General features: G+C 59.2%; 2 protein-coding genes across 12 annotated transcripts in view; one reads left to right on the top strand and one right to left on the bottom strand.

Moving 5' to 3' along the window:
• The window catches only part of Syngap1 (synaptic Ras GTPase activating protein 1), a 30,495-nt gene extending 18,992 nt beyond the window's left edge, over positions 1–11,503 (bottom strand). For 5 of the 10 annotated variants that reach the window (XM_028888326.2, XM_037200157.1, XM_037200159.1 and 2 more), the window contains exons 1-5: positions 11,382–11,502; positions 8,294–8,415; positions 6,501–6,606; positions 642–733; positions 175–296 (exon numbers count right to left, since the gene is read on the bottom strand). In XM_028888326.2, coding sequence (XP_028744159.1) covers positions 175–296; positions 642–733; positions 6,501–6,606; positions 8,294–8,415; positions 11,382–11,448 — 509 coding nt within the window. In that variant the 5' untranslated portion in view covers positions 11,449–11,502. Of the gene's footprint in view, positions 1–174; positions 297–641; positions 734–853; positions 1,691–6,500; positions 6,607–8,293; positions 8,416–11,381 lie in introns of those variants that run through there. The other 5 variants (XR_003736489.2, XM_037200158.1, XM_028888330.2 and 2 more) reach the window with 4 other exon arrangements.
• Positions 11,504–13,286: 1,783 nt separating this feature from the next.
• Cuta (cutA divalent cation tolerance homolog) lies at positions 13,287–14,816 on the top strand. 2 transcript variants are annotated; one of them, XM_028888324.2, is made up of 6 exons: positions 13,287–13,396; positions 13,740–13,945; positions 14,077–14,136; positions 14,245–14,290; positions 14,390–14,439; positions 14,628–14,816. In XM_028888324.2, exons 2-6 carry the CDS (start codon positions 13,767–13,769, stop codon positions 14,758–14,760), a joined length of 468 nt encoding a protein of 155 aa, XP_028744157.1. In that variant the 5' UTR covers positions 13,287–13,396; positions 13,740–13,766; the 3' UTR covers positions 14,761–14,816. The 2 variants fall into 2 exon arrangements, with proteins under 2 accessions (XP_028744157.1, XP_028744158.1); XM_028888325.2 differs by lacking the exon at positions 13,287–13,396 and adding an exon at positions 13,411–13,543.
• The last annotated feature ends 81 nt before the right edge of the window (positions 14,817–14,897 follow it).

Raw genomic sequence — 14,897 nt, 5'->3', positions numbered from 1 at the left:
CCCCATCACCTCCTCTTTCCTGCTGTCTACAGCTTGGTCCAGCTCCCCTCTGATCTCTGATCGATGTCTCTGCACCCCAAACAACATGAGCCCCGCAACCTTTGTACTCAGGGAGCCCCCATCCCACTCAGCACCCTTATACTGCATCCATCTCCTTCCAGGCCCTCCACCTACCGGTCATGGTCAGCACTTCGGAAGCGAGGCAGGATCTGGCGAAAGCTGCTGGTCCGGTCAAGTTTGGGTTGTGACTTTGTACGTTTGATGGAGCTCTTTAGCCTCCGGCTCAGGAAGCCTTGCTGAGGAGCAAATGGGAACAGGGGTGACTGGGGCAGCACAGAGTCTCTCCAGCCACCCCTCAGCTGGCAGGGAACCCCTGGAAGAACGTGGAGTGGGGGAGGGGAGGGCAGCCCTGACACCAGTTCGTCTTCCTTGCTCCCACGGGTGCTGTGTGGAGTGCGCAAAGACACAAACACACACACTAGCCTGGAAAAGGTGGGAGGGCTGCTCTAAGAAGTGGGGGCAGAGCCAAGAAGGGGCAAACCAACGACGTGGGGACACATGCACAGCCTTCCTTGGTCCTCTTTTTTCAGAATCCTGGGGCCCAGCTGAGCCACATCTGGCAGACACTTCCATTCACTCACCGAGGGCCGGAAGGGCGCAGCGGGGGCGGCCTCCATGCTGTACTGCTTCCCCCCTGGGACACTCTTCCTCCTCGAGCGACCCAAGTGGTATTCTAGAGGGGAGGAGAGGGCCCAAGGAAGTTGGGGAAGGGGCCAGGGGCTCTAAGTCCGGTTTCTTTCTGGGTCAGTACCTTAGCCACCTCCCTCAGTCCCTCAGTTTCGGCCTCACCTACCCCCCGGAAAGCAGCAAGAAGAGCAGCGGCGGCGGAGAGGCTGGCGGTGGGAAGGAGGGGGCAAGGAACCTGAGCCGGAGCCCCCTGATGGGGTCGGGGTGGGAGGCCTTAAGCCCATGACTGGGGCTGGCAGTCAGCAGAGGGGCATAGTCCGGAGGAAGATCAGTAAAACCTCCGTAATGAAGAATAGCCACGACCCAGGGAGGCTCGGTCCCCCGTCCCCCACCCAAGAGAAGGGGCTTGCTTGGCGCGGGGAGATGGTTAAAGGTCATTGCCCATGGGTGGGTTTTCCTCTTTTCTCAGCTGGGTACATCCTCCACCTGCCCCACACCTCCCAGAGCTCCTGTCTGTCTGGAGGTCCGGGGCGGCCTCCCATGACCCCCTCCCAGAACTGGAGGGGGAGGTCTCAGAGGAGACCTGTGCTGAGTCGAGGGGAACAGAAAATCCGAGGAAGGGGCCGATGGAAGTAGGGGAGAAGGAGCCGGTTCCACGTGCACTGCGGTGCTAGTGAAGGGTCGAAAAGGAGAAGAAAAGAATGCAGGGGAGTGGGGAGGATGGGCAGTGGGGTTCTGGGGACTCCCAAGTAAAAGCTGGCGAGGAGGAGGAGGGGAGGTGAATGCGGATGGAGCCCGGCCTGCCAAGAGTCTAGAGGAATGGAAGCTTAGAGGAAGCGAGCTGAAGATCTGCTGCTAGGGAATTTGGAGGGGCTAAGGGGCTGAAGGAGAATGAAAGTGGGGGGATGCCAGGCTCCGGCTCCAGCTCCAGAATGGCTGCCCAGGCCTGGACTCCCCCCTCAGCCCCAGTCACCACTGCAGCCAATGGGGGGGCCGATACTGCATCAGGGGCGGGGCCACCATCTCCATGGCAACAAGAAGCTACAGGCGCGGGGGGGGGGGGGGGGGCGCAACCGGAAGAACTGCCTGTTAACCCACTAGGTTCCAGAATAGAACAGTGAAAGCCACACTACATTTTCAAGCCTGCTTCTAGACTGCATTTTGCCTCCGAGCCAGTCCTTTCCTGCTCCTTTCAGAGGCAAATTCAGGTCTGCACACACAAGTCTGGACCCCGAGACAAGAGAACCCTCTCAGTCTCCCAGGAACGTGTAGAGCACGAAAACACACACCACACAGTGGGGATCCGTGTATATCACAGTTGCAGTAGGAGAAATAATAGGGAACTATGTGCTTCAGAGACATACAGACAGCCCCGAGCATGGGGGCACTGGGGACCCACACTGAGACCCCAGGCCCCCACACCCCACATGCTTAGACATTTGTGAGCACTGCCACAGGGGTATACATACTTGAACTCAGACAGCCACGCGAGAACTGTGGGCTATGTGACCCGAGCGCCTTGGGCTACCATGTGGGCTACACTACATAAATGACATGTAACCCTGTGACAGTTCACGCTTCACAGGAAGGGGCCTGTCAGTTTAAGCCCAGAGACACATGCTTAAGTATACTGTGGTCCCATGTGTCATCCCTGCATCATGTACACACCATGATCTCGGCCAGATAAAGGGAGCCCCATGCCCCTAAAGCACACGTTCATAATTCACACTGACAGAACCACCACATTCCCACATTCGCTATCTGTGGACAGCCCCCCCCCCCCGACTCTAGCTTTCCCATGACTCTAACCACCAGCATCTGTGATGGCTAACAGAAAAACGGAACAAACAAAACAAAAAACAAGGAGCAAATGTGTTAATTAGCCTTCTGTCTGTCACACAGTGAGCAGTGCACCCGAGGCCCAGCCTATCTCCCTCCTGATCCGTCCTCTGCATTTCTCAGGTACTCTCTCTCATTCCAGGGAACCTAGCACAGCCATTCCTTTCACGCACAAGCATCTCTAATAAAGGCATTAGAGCCTTAAGTTTAAATCCACTGAAGTTTCCTTTGGAACTAAAGCATTCACAGAGGGGAAGGAATCTGCTTTGCTCGGTTCCTGGAAGCAACACACAGAACACTAGGAACTCAGAAATAAGTCACAGGTGCATGGAGGCCACATACATGTGCTCACAAGGACTCTAACACAGGAAGAGAAATGTAGAAGCACAGAGAAGAGGGGGCAGAGTGACAGAAACACAGGATATCTTGTTATTAGTGCTGCCTGCAGTGACATGGACATAGACCAGCACACAACCATGTACACACAGCAAACCTGAAAAGCATACATTGCCATGCTGGGTCTCCATGTCCCATCCCTGCACGATATATACACTTATGCACACACAGAACAGCCACCTACACAGACCCGTAACACAGGCATTGTGCACACACCCACACAGTACACACCCTGTATACACACACAATTGCAAGCAAGCAAGCAAGCAAGCGCACACACGCACGCACACACACACACACACACACACACACACACACAGAGCAAGGGCTTGGACTCCGCCTCTTCAATGTCTCTAATTTTGCCATCACCCACAAACATTTCTCCTACCCTCCAATCCCCCAAATCCCTACCCTTCCCTGTAGTCCTTCTTTTCCATACCCAGCTCTGAAAGGGAGCCAGGGAGAAAGGGAGCCAGGGAAAGATGAGGAGCAGGGCTAGATGGGGAACGGAGGAATTGGGGGAGGGCATGCTCTGCAGTCTCCGTGGTGACAGGCCTCAGTGGGAACCAGCTTCGATGGCTGGATGGCCTTCTGCACCAGCCTAGCCCTCCACCCTCCCGGAAGGCTTCACAGGGAGACCTGGCTCCCCCGCCACTGTCCTCTTTTCTCAAGTCCAGCTCAGCTCTCTCCCACTCCATTCTCAAGGTGCTCTTCCCTCCTGGCTCTCTGCTCTCCCCTTTGGGGGACTCTCATGCTGCTTTCCCTCTTCACCCCACTCCTTTAAGGTTTCCTGTCCCCACCAGGGGACAGGCAGAGGCTCACACCTGCCTAGCCCAAAGATGCTCCATGCAGTCAGACTACAAGGAACCCACCTCTCACACACTTGGTCCCCACCACTGGCACACCACCCACATCCAGACACGCCCTGGACACCCGTGCCGGGGCTGACACAGATACTCAGGCCAGTGTTGGAACACACATGCAAAGACATACACCTGCCACCAGGGACACTGAACATTCTGCTCATTCGGCCAGCCACACATTCCTACACACTGGCTTCAACCAGGGAGGGACACGCATCAATACGGCCACAAACTGCCCCATAAACCGGTGGCTAGCCCCACGGGCCCTCATGCTGTTAACTGGCAGAGGCAGGGCAAGACAGGACATACCTGCACAGTGCTGGTACACGTGTGTGCAGGAGGATTGGGCCCCATGTGCACATGGCACGGACACACAGACACAAGCACAGTCACGATCACACACGCAAACACCAGGGCTGCCCCTCCAGCAGGGCTCCAAGACCCCCCTCACACCAGCCACCCCCACGCGTGCTCACAACCCTGCCCCCACGAAGATGCCAAGACCCCCCCCTCCCGACCTCTACTGCCCCCCTCCAGTTACCATAACTCCCCCCACTCGGAAGATGCAGCGAGAACATGCGGAGGGAGCAGCTGCCGCCGCCGCCGCCGCCGCCGCCGCCACCGCGGCCTCCCCAGCCCCCTCCCGTGCCCACGCACACGCGCGCCCCCGCCCCACGCGCGCGGCCCCCACGCGCGCGCCTCGTCCGCCCGGCCCGCCCTTACCTCGCACCGCCCCCCGGGGGGTCGAGGGTGTCCCCGATGGGGGAGGGGCCCGCTCTGCGCGGGGAGGGGCGAGTGCGGAGGGAGAGGGGGCGGCGGCCCGGCTCGCGCCGCCCGACGCGGTGGGGCGGCGGCGGGGCCCGGGACGGCCTGGACGGCCGCGCGGTGACAGCCGCGGGAACGGCTCCCTCCGCCGCCGCTCCCGCCGCTGCCGCCGTTGCCCGGGCCCCGCCGCCGTTGCTAGGCGACCGCTGCTGCCGTGGCCGCCTCTGTCACGAGCCCCGTCGCCCGGAGACAACGCGAGAGAGACGGGGGAGGGGGACAGAGGGACCCCCAAAACCAACTAGGCCTCCCATCATCGCCTCCTGAACAGGACCCCCACCCCCAAAAGAGAGAGAAGCCCTTGAAGAGAGCGAGCGTTTGCAGCTCCACCCAGCAGAGGAGGAGCCCCGGATTCCAATGCCCTCGAAGGTCCGGCGACCTCTCCCGGGCTGGAGCGTCCACAGCCACCGCAAACACCTTTGCAGACCGGAGCCCCCAAGGCCCCAAAGACCTTGATGTCCCCTGCACACCCTCCATGCCCTCTACACATTCTGTTTCCCTCTGAAGATGCCAAACGTTCACCAGCTATTAACTTCCACTAAACCCTGCCCCCCCCCCCATATATACACCCTGGAACCATCCCAGGCTCTACTAAAGCCCAACACAGTAACCTCCACCGGCCACCTAAACGCCACCCAAAACACAGGAGACCCACACCCAAGGCCTCAGCACTCTGAGGACCCAGCGTAAGGAGACAGAGAACTGTGGGCAGAGCGGCCAGGCGCAGGACACATGACAAACACACTCTGTGAGCATGTTACCATTCCGGTGCACACAGGTACACACTGCACACCAAAAATTATGCACCAGACACGCACAACAGACAGACATTCCCCATCCTCTCTACACTCGGCACCACCTCCTCCTGGCTTGCCTCAGAGTGCTACCTACACCCCTGTGTCAGTTTCCATGACAATGACACACGTCCCTGACCACTGGTCCAGGGTCCCAAAGCTGACCCCCAAGGGCAGTGAGGCCTAGACCTATCAGAAGGCAGCTGGCTGGAGCCAATGGGTAACACAGGCCACTGGGTCTCTAAGGAAGCAACTGGAAGCCTGGATTCCGGGGGAGGAAGAGCCGGTGGGATAAAGGGGTCGCCTGGGGTTGAATGGGGGTCACGGAAGGGAAGTGCTGAGGAACCGGGCAGTGGCAAGGGGGTTTCCGGGGACTGAGGGCGTCTCTGCACCTTGGCTGCAGATCCCTGTTCTCTGCCTTCATCCCCCCCTCACTGTTCCCATGGAAACCTTTTAAGCGAACTTCTCAGAGGAAGACAAAAATCTTTTTTTAAATGACTAAAGAGGGGGGTGGGGGGCAGAAGGGAGGAGGAAGGGGGAGAGACAGATGGAGAGAGGGAGAGACCGTGAGGAGATGGGGGTCTGACAGAGTTCCACCCAGAGCGGAGGGGAGGGACCCAGGGATCAAGAGCGGACTGGAAAATGAGAATGGGGGACAAGACAGCAGAGGCGATCGCTGCAGGGCCACAGATCAACCGAGGAAAGGGGGCAGAAGGAGGAGAAGGCCACGGCCTGGAGGGCTGGAAGAAGAGGGGAGCTGGCGGGTGGGACACGGGTCTGGTGGAGGGCGGGGACTAGGGCGTTCTCCAAGTTCTCAGACCGAGATGTGAGTGAGGGCCATGGCCAGGAACACAGACGGAGCCCGGAGAGCTAAGGAGACTATTTTTACAAGCACCGGGAAACAGTCAAACTTCGCTGCAGGAGAGGAAATGGGGAGCGAAGCAGCGTAGGGACACGCGGGGGCCGCTCACCAACAGCCCCGGTACCCCGCGCAGCCCGGACGAGGGCGCCCTGTCCTCGGGATCGGGATCACGGCAGCTCTCCGCCCCCGCCCGCTCCCAGCGACTGTCCGGGGCACGAGCCTGCTCGGCCGCCGTACCATGCTCGCCGTGGGGCCGCCCCTCCACCGGCACAGAGACCGTGCGTCTCAGCAGTTTGTTGCGGCTGGACTCGCTCCTCCGGTCGCGGATCAGAAGGGGGTGTATCTAGGGGATTGGGGAGTGTGTCAGACCCCGCGGGCCGCCTCCTCTCCCCTTCCGTGGGAGGCCGGCCCCCTGCCAGCCCGCCTGCCCCTCCCGCCCCTGCCCATTTCACCAGGCCCTGCTAAGGGGACTTCTCGTTCCCTCCTCTCCCTCTTCAAACAGTCTAGAGAATTCTCCCCAACCCCGCTCAGCGCTTCCCGCAACTCCACAGGAGTTAGCGACCTCCTGCATCTGGTTTCCCCTTGACCTTCAGTTCGTCCATTCTCCCTGCTTCCCTCCCAACCTCCTACCTTCCTCACCCCCTTCTCTCCCCCAAGCTTGTCACAGCTGCATTTATAATCAGTTCCACAGCTTGTCTCCCTCCCACAGCCCGGCTTGCGGCCAGACTGGGACCCAACCTCCCCTCCCCGCAGAGGGCCTGGTCACCTCCCCCCTTTCCGTCTCCTTCCTTTACCCTCCACCTGCATCTGAGTCCCTCTTCCCTCAGCCCGACCTTTCCCTGGGCCTCACCTCAACTCCCCCCGGGAGTCGTCATCCTAACTTCCACCCCTACCAGAAGCTAGACTCCCACGAGGCCCCACCATCCACCCAGTTCCAGCTCTCTAGGCTTCATTATTCCAGCTCCTCTGCCTTCCCACTCCCACCTTCCTACCAGACAGGCTATTCCTGCTGGCCGGTGGCTAGTGGGTCCTCTCTGTCTCCATCTCATGTTGGTTCCTCTTTTCCCAGCCCATCCAATGGACTTCAAATCCTTGGTCTCGGCTGATGACCGATGCCAAATCACTCAAATGCCTTTCAATACCCCAACCTGAGGTTCACCAGGCCAGCTCACCTGCAGCCAGGGTTAGCATGCTTTCCCAGACCCTTCTGTTTTATGGTCTGGCATTCTGTCTCCACAGCCTCACCTGCCCTCATGGCCTCCTCCACCCTGGTTAGCCCGAGTCCAATTCCATCCCCAGCTCTCACCACCTCTCCCAGGCTACCCTACCACTCTCTAAAGATGGCTCCCCACATCAGTCACACCCTTCAGATTTGGACCCTTCTTCTCTGAGGAACTGTCTATTGCTGCCCCTGTTCCTCCTTTGGAACCCATACCCCTCTGACTCTCCATTTCCTCACTCCTCACTCCTCACTCCTAGCCCTACCCAAGTCCATACTCCAGCTGCCTGCCTCCTCAGGCCGCCCCTTGCATCTCCCTTTCTGAAACCTAACCAGCCCTGCAGAAGCATGTGTAAACCCTGGTCTCAAGCGCACACCATCTTGGCGACCTCGGTCACCTGGAGCCCCTCCAGTCCCTCCCACTTCCCCTGCCTTTTCTCGGGTCACTCAGTCTTGGCCTGCACTGTGCAGCATGATGAAGACCTGGGAGTGGCAGGGAGGGCAAGCGAGGCAGCTCTCTCCCATGGCTCTCCCCCCCCCAACCTATCCCACAGTATGGATGGGGTGAAGACAGGAGGCACACTCAGATCCTCAGAACCACAGTCCTCCACAACACCGCCAATGGCCTCAAAGACCTGCTACCAAAGTCAAAGAACGGCTGTCCTCTTCCTAACATCCTGGCCACATCTCAGTGGTCGCCCTCCACCTATCTCTCCTTGGGGAGCTCTTCCTTTCACTGACCAGGACCCTCCCCACTGTCCTCTCCACCCTCTCCCACTTTTCCCAACCTCCTCGCCGCCGCCCCGCTCACCTCATCCTCATCCAGCATGAGCAGCTGGTTCCCCGAGATGATGCAGAACCGAGGGTTCCAACCAGGACGATCGTATGGGGAATGAACGTATTGGGTTCGGTGCACAGGGGGTCCCCGTACATCTGGGGGACAGAGACACACAAACAGTAAGGGAGGGGCTATACTGTGGGCGTAGAAACCTAAACGGAAGGAAGAGTCTGAAAAGCGGGGAGGAGTGGCACCTGCCCGAAGAGACCTATTGGGCATGAAGTGCCTGTCGATTTTCAAGGGTCAGAAGATGAGCCTCACACTGAGGAGTCGAGTCCTAGGAGGCTCCAGGAAGGGGATGGGAAGTAGTCTCATGACAGAGAGGGACTTGACTGGGGCAGGAGAAGGTGAGAGCTCTGCTCGTTCCCTTGTGTGTGGGGCAGGGGAGAGATTTACTGAAACTGGCCAGAGATAGAGAGGTCAGGGGGAGGCACTGGTGGCCCGCTACAATGGATGCGGGCCCCACACGTTTAGGAGAAGAGGTACCTAGCTTGTGGGAAAGAAGATGGGTGTTTAAGAACATTTGGGTCACGAATTCTGAGCGCTAAACATCTGGAAGACAGGAAGTGGGCTTCCATGTTCAAAGAACACCTTCCTCCTTCCCTAGTCGTACCCTGCTCCTCCTTTGGGGGAAGTGTCCAGGGAGAAGACAGCTTTTCTAAGGAGGATCGGGGTGGGAGAAGGTGGGAAATAAACTGTCAGGAAAACCAGAGACCAGAGCAGCCTTTGTCCATAGCGTACTCAGCAGTCAAGAGTCAATTCTGCTCTCCCTACCTAACCTCATGGACAGGAAGGAAGCCGACTCCACAGGCTGAGACCTCACCTGGGCACAGAGAGGGACCTAAGAAAGAGTGAAGGAAAGATTGGCGCCGCCAAGCCCGATACAGAGGAACATCCCAAGAGGAGATGTGAAGACAGACCAGGTTTCCAGAGGACATCGGGCCAAGGGCTGTGCGTGCTCAGGTGCCAGGGTCCCGCAGGCCCATCTGCGATGTCTGGCCAGCACCTGCCACACACCACTCATGGGGACACAGCAAAGGGCCTTAAGGGAGTCAGGAAAGCGAGACTGGAGACATCAGAGTGGTAAAACCAGGCTTAGGACGCTGGTTAGAGAATGTTCACTGCAAGAAAACCCAGTGCTGTCGTCTCTGTGGATAATGAATTGGGCACATTCAGGAGAAATGGCCTTGGGGCTTTGTTCCGGTGCCTTGAGTGACTTCTGAAAAACTCCATCCCCTCATTGATTATGGTAATTCCTCAAATTTACCCAACCTGCAGGCCAGAGAGAAAGATGAACCCCTGGGATCTAAGTGTCTAGAAATCACAATACTTTCAAATTTTCACTCTCAGTGCTTTCTTGGAGACCACCAATATTCTCTATGCACAAAGACCACTGGCGGGCAGGGGAGTATAGCTCGGTGGTAGGAAAAAACACTAGAATTCAAAGGCCCCAGCACAACCACCACCACCACCCATAACTTAGACCACAGACACGGGAGGCAACAAGCCTGCTGCTGAATCTCCACAGTGGTGCGCCCAGAGGAAAGAGCTGCTGATACATATAACCACTGCAGAACAGGGGAGCTAGCTGCTCCAGGCTGCAGCTGGGGCAAACAGGTTAGACCTCAGGGGACAGGGAAAGGGACACAGGGAACCTTAGCTTAGGAACAACTCACACACACACACACACACACACACACACACACACACACACACACACGGGAGTCTAGACTTAAGAAAGATCATGATCCTGGGAGGCAAAGGAACATGGCAGAGAAAGGGGAAATGGGAAATTTTTACTCCAATGAGAAGTTCCACAAGGGTCCAAGAGCCCCTGTCCCAACAGTCAAAACCTGTGTTTTGGTACCCCCAAGTCTCCATCACCCCAGGAAGCAGAGGGGACAAGAAAAGAGGACCGGTGATGAAGGCTGGGGAATAAAAGGAAAAGAAGTAGGCACACACCATGTGACAAGATGGGATGTGGGGTAGGAAATAGAAGATGGGTTGAGGGACACATGGCAGAGTGCATCTAAAAGTAGAGGAAGTAGATGATGAGAAACGCCTGGGGACAAGGGACTAGATCAGGTGTCAGCCACCATGGGGCAGAGGCATTCCCTAACGAGCAACATGGGTCCAGGGGCAGCACTGGTGTAATAAGGTAGTCATTAGAAGAGAGGGAGAGAGAGATAGGAGACAGGGGACTAATACAGGGAAGGACAGGAGGGGGACTCATATAAGAAACGGACACCATATGGGGGGAAAGATATAAGTGATGGACAGCAGAGGAAGGGAGGGGGAATGGAAATAAGAGGTGGGGTGGGGGGAGGGGAATTAAGTGAAGAGAGCAGATGAGACCCCAGGACTGCATTTCACGTATCCAGAGTCCTAAGGAGGGCCAGCCACGGCAGGATTCTAACCCGGCCCTTGCTCCCATCAGTCAATCTTACTTGCATCTCCCCCAACCAAAAAAAAAAAAAAACACTTGGTCCTCCCCCTCCTCGGGCATCCCCTCCCCCAATCCTTTCCTCTCTTCCCTCCATCTGGACCCCCCCCACTGCCACCCTCTTTCTCCATCTGGCCCCTTCCCCTCCCTCCGTCCTCCTCTCTTCCCCTACCCCTACTGGAGCCCCTCACCAAATCCCCTCCCCATCTTCTTGGCCTCTCCTCCACCCCTGTGTTTTCATTCCCCCCTCCCCCCTAAGACCGTGCCTCTATTTCCTTGATATTCCTCCTCACTCAGCTCCCAAACCCAAATCATTTCTGCAGCTTCCCCCAAACTCAACCCTCCCTCCTTATGCCTCTTGGACGCTCTTGCCCCTCATCCCCCTTCCCTCGGCCCCCTTCAGGGCCCGCGTCCCAGCCCCTCCATCCCTCAGATACCCCTAAGCCTCTAACCTCCGATCCCTCCTTTCCCGCTGTTCCCACCTCTGCCTCCTCAGCCCTCCCCTCTCCCTCCATTTCAGCCGCTCCTCCCTCGGTGGCCCCGGCTCTCCCCCGCCCCCTGCCCTCCCCCTCTCGCCCCCCATCTGGCCCTCCCCCTGCCCCATCGCCACCACCGTACCTCTGAAGGGGGCATAGGACATCGCGGGGATGCTCCCCCGATGGATGGAGGCTCGAGACCTGCTCATCAGGCCTGAGGGGGAGGGGGCGGGGGGACGGGGGAGAAAAAGAAGAGAGAAAGAGGGGGAGAGAGAGGGGGAGAAGGAGGAGGTGGAGGAGGAGGAGGAGGAGAGAGGAGGAGAGAGGAGCGGAGAGGAGCGAGAGGAGGAGAGAGGAGGAGGAGGAGGAGAATAAGAGCCAACGGCAGCGGCAGCGGCAGCGAGAGAAGGGGGGGGCGGGGGAAGCGAGCTAGTGAGGAGAGAGCAGGAGGAGGAGGGAGAGGATCTGCAGCCCCCACCCCTACTCGGGGAGACCCGGAAAAAGAGCGAGCGAGAGACCCCCTGACTCCTGCACACCAGAGGCAGCCGTCCCGAAGAAGCTGACCCCAGACCCTGAGACAGACCCCAGACCCACAGGAGGATACCTCACCCCTCACTCCACACTCAACAAATGGACCTCACAGACCCGAATCTAGAAGGAAAGAGACCCCTGATCTCAGGGGGGGAAACAGACAAACAAAACAAAACAAGAAACCCGCCCCCTCCCCAAGAAAGGAGTCAGATCAGAATCTGAGAACCCAGTCTCAACACGGTTCTCCAGACCCACGCTAATCTTAACACTTCGGACACTGGGTTGGTAGTTTTGGGGGCCCAAAACGGAGACCTAGACTCGAAGAAAAAGATGAAGCCAGTTTGAGAAAGCACCCCAGCCCAGAATTAGATCTTGGGAACTAGCTAGAGATGAGAAACCCCAGATTCCTGTCTCAGAGAAAACTGCAAACTTGGGACCCAAAGATGGAGAGAGATCTGAAACTCATTAAACCTGAGAGACCTTAGTCGGGGATCACTGGACTCGATGCCCAGAAGCAACTGGAAAGGCAACTCAGACCCTATAAAGATCCCAAATATTGGAAACACCACACACACACACAAGGATCTGTGAGACAGAGACCGCCCCCAACTCATGGGGGACATGAAGAGCCTGAACTTGAGCCTGGGGACCCCAGGCCCTGGAGGAAGGAGTAGTATTGGGGTGGCACAGCCTCTCCCCTGCCATCTCCTCCCTCTGCGCTGACCTCTCCCCGGGCCCCCTCTTCATTTTTGGGTCACTGGGTGTGTGTGGGCCCCAGGGAGGTTATGTAGGGCAGGCCCCGGCTCCTTGGGGGGGGTGGGGGGTGGGAAGGGGATGGGATGGATGAAGGCCAGGAGACCCAAGACTGAGCGGTGGGCCAGCCCTGGCGAGAAGGCACAGGGCCATCACCCCGGACGGACCCTAACCACCCGCAGTTCTCATGGCTCCTTTCCCCTCCTGGGCCAGCCTGATCCTGAGCTCTGGGTGTTCGGGACTGGGGTGTCCCCACGGCCAGCCACGGCCGTGCCAGCCCTGGCCGGGCCTTGATCACCGCCCCCTACCCAGGGGCAGCTGGCTTCCCAGCTCGGTGCCAACGCGAGGGCGGGGAGGGGGGGGGGCGCCGTCCCCGCCCACAGCTGTCTGCCCAGCCCCGCCCCCCTCCCCGGCCACGGCTGGGCTCGCGGTGCGGGGGAGGAGGAGGGGGACTGTTACTAGGCACATTCCGGGGCGCGGGACGACTCCCCGGCCCCAGCCTGACGCAGCGAGGGCGCCCATCCATCGCCAGCTCCCGCGCGCGTCACGTGGCCCGCGAGGCCGGCCGGCGATTGGCCTCGGCCCGCGGCTCCTGAGGCGGCGCCGCGTGAGAGGTCGGGAGCCGTCACGTGACGGCGGCCCGCCGCAGCGGCGTCCCCCGGCCAGCAGCGGGGCCGGGGCTCCGCGGAGATGGGCGGGCCGCATGCATCCGCGCGCACGTCCTCCGTCCTGGCTGCCGATTGGCCAGAGCGCCCTCTGCCCCGCCCCTCTCTCCCTCGGGGGGCGGGGCCACCGGGCCCCCGGAGGGCCGGGATTGGCCGGCTCTGGAGACTCCGGGACGGCCGGCGCTCCCGTCACGTGGCTGCCGCCCAGGTAAGAGGCGGCTGCTCCTCCGGGGCTCCCGGTCCTTCCCCACCCGCCCCGTGAAGAGCGCGGCCTCCGATCTCCCGTCCCTCCTCCTCCACCAGCTGGGGCTGCATGAGCTGGGGGCGGGCCCCCGTGGTCCTGCTAGGCGGAGGGGTGAGTCTGGCCCCGCCCCTTCCGGTCTCCAAGTTTCACCGGGCTTCAGTACCCCGAACTGCCTGCAAGTTGAAGGTGCAGGGGCGTTTTCCTTCCTGGTGCAGAAAAGGCTCGGTGTCTGCCCCAGCGAAGGCGCCCCGGGGTGCAGGCTCCTGGGGCGGCTGTGGGGAAGCTGAATGCGCCCCCCTGCTCTCAGGCCACGCTGCTCCTGTCGTTCCTTTGGATGCCCGCGCTGCTGCCGGTGGCTTCCCGCCTTCTGTTGCTGCCCCGAGCCTTGCTGTCCATGGCTTCTGGAAGCCCTCCTCTGCCCTCTGCGGCCTCGGGCTCCGGCTACGTCCCAGGGTCGGTTTCTGCAGCCTTTGTCACTTGTCCCAACGAAAAAGTCGCCAAGGAGATCGCCAGGTGGGGACCTCGGCGAGATGACCGACCAGGGGGAGTTGGGGCTGGGAAGGGCGCTGCCTTGGCAGGTCTCTGGGCGACCGGCACAGCCCCTGGCCGGGCGCGCTCGGAACGTGCTCTCGATTGACCCCCAGGGCCGTGGTGGAGAAGCGCCTAGCAGCCTGCGTCAACCTCATCCCGCAGATCACTTCCATGTGAGTCCTCAGTTAGAAACTCAATTTCACGGGAGGGGCTGAGAGCTTTTTCTGGGAGAAATCTTTCTTCCCCAAGACTTTGTTCCCTTCTTTCTCTGACCTCTTCAGCTATGAATGGAAAGGAAAGATCGAGGAAGACAGTGAGGTGTTGATGGTGAGAAAATACCCCTCTTGTCTGGCTCCTTGGACAGCTCTGGCCCTCACCTGACCGCAGTTCCTCCCCGTGTTTGAACTGTCTCTCTTTGCCCTTTAGATGATTAAAACCCAAAGCTCCCTGGTCCCTGCTCTGACAGAGTTCGTTCGGTAAGAACTTTAAGGTTTTCTTTTTGTGGCGGTACTGGGGAATGGACCAGGGCCTTGAGCATCTCAGGCAAGCACTGAGTGATATCCCCAGCTCACTGAAAGAGCTCTGAGGTGGACACTGTGGGGTGGACCTTGCTGGGGAGCCCAGGGCTGGTGACTGAGTAACCCCTGCCCTGTGACTTCTGCAGGTCTGTGCACCCTTACGAAGTTGCTGAGGTGATTGCGTTGCCTGTGGAGCAGGGGAACCCCCCATACCTGCATTGGGTGCGCCAGGTCACAGAATCCGTTTCAGATTCTGGCCCAGCCCCCTCCTCTGCTTAACGCCCTCTGGTTTCCAGGTGATGATGTCTGAGCCCCCAATAAATCCTCTCCTGTTCTCTCTGCCTTTTTTTTCCCCCTTGTAACACAGATGTGGCTGGGGAAGATCAAAAGTTCCTCTGGTCCTTGTATTCTGTCCG

Source organism: Peromyscus leucopus, chromosome 16_21, assembly GCF_004664715.2.
Source record: "Peromyscus leucopus breed LL Stock chromosome 16_21, UCI_PerLeu_2.1, whole genome shotgun sequence".
In the NCBI taxonomy this organism is placed as follows: Eukaryota; Metazoa; Chordata; class Mammalia; order Rodentia; family Cricetidae; genus Peromyscus; species Peromyscus leucopus.
Note: the sequence above shows the minus strand (reverse complement) of the source record. Positions and strands in the feature narration are given on the sequence as shown.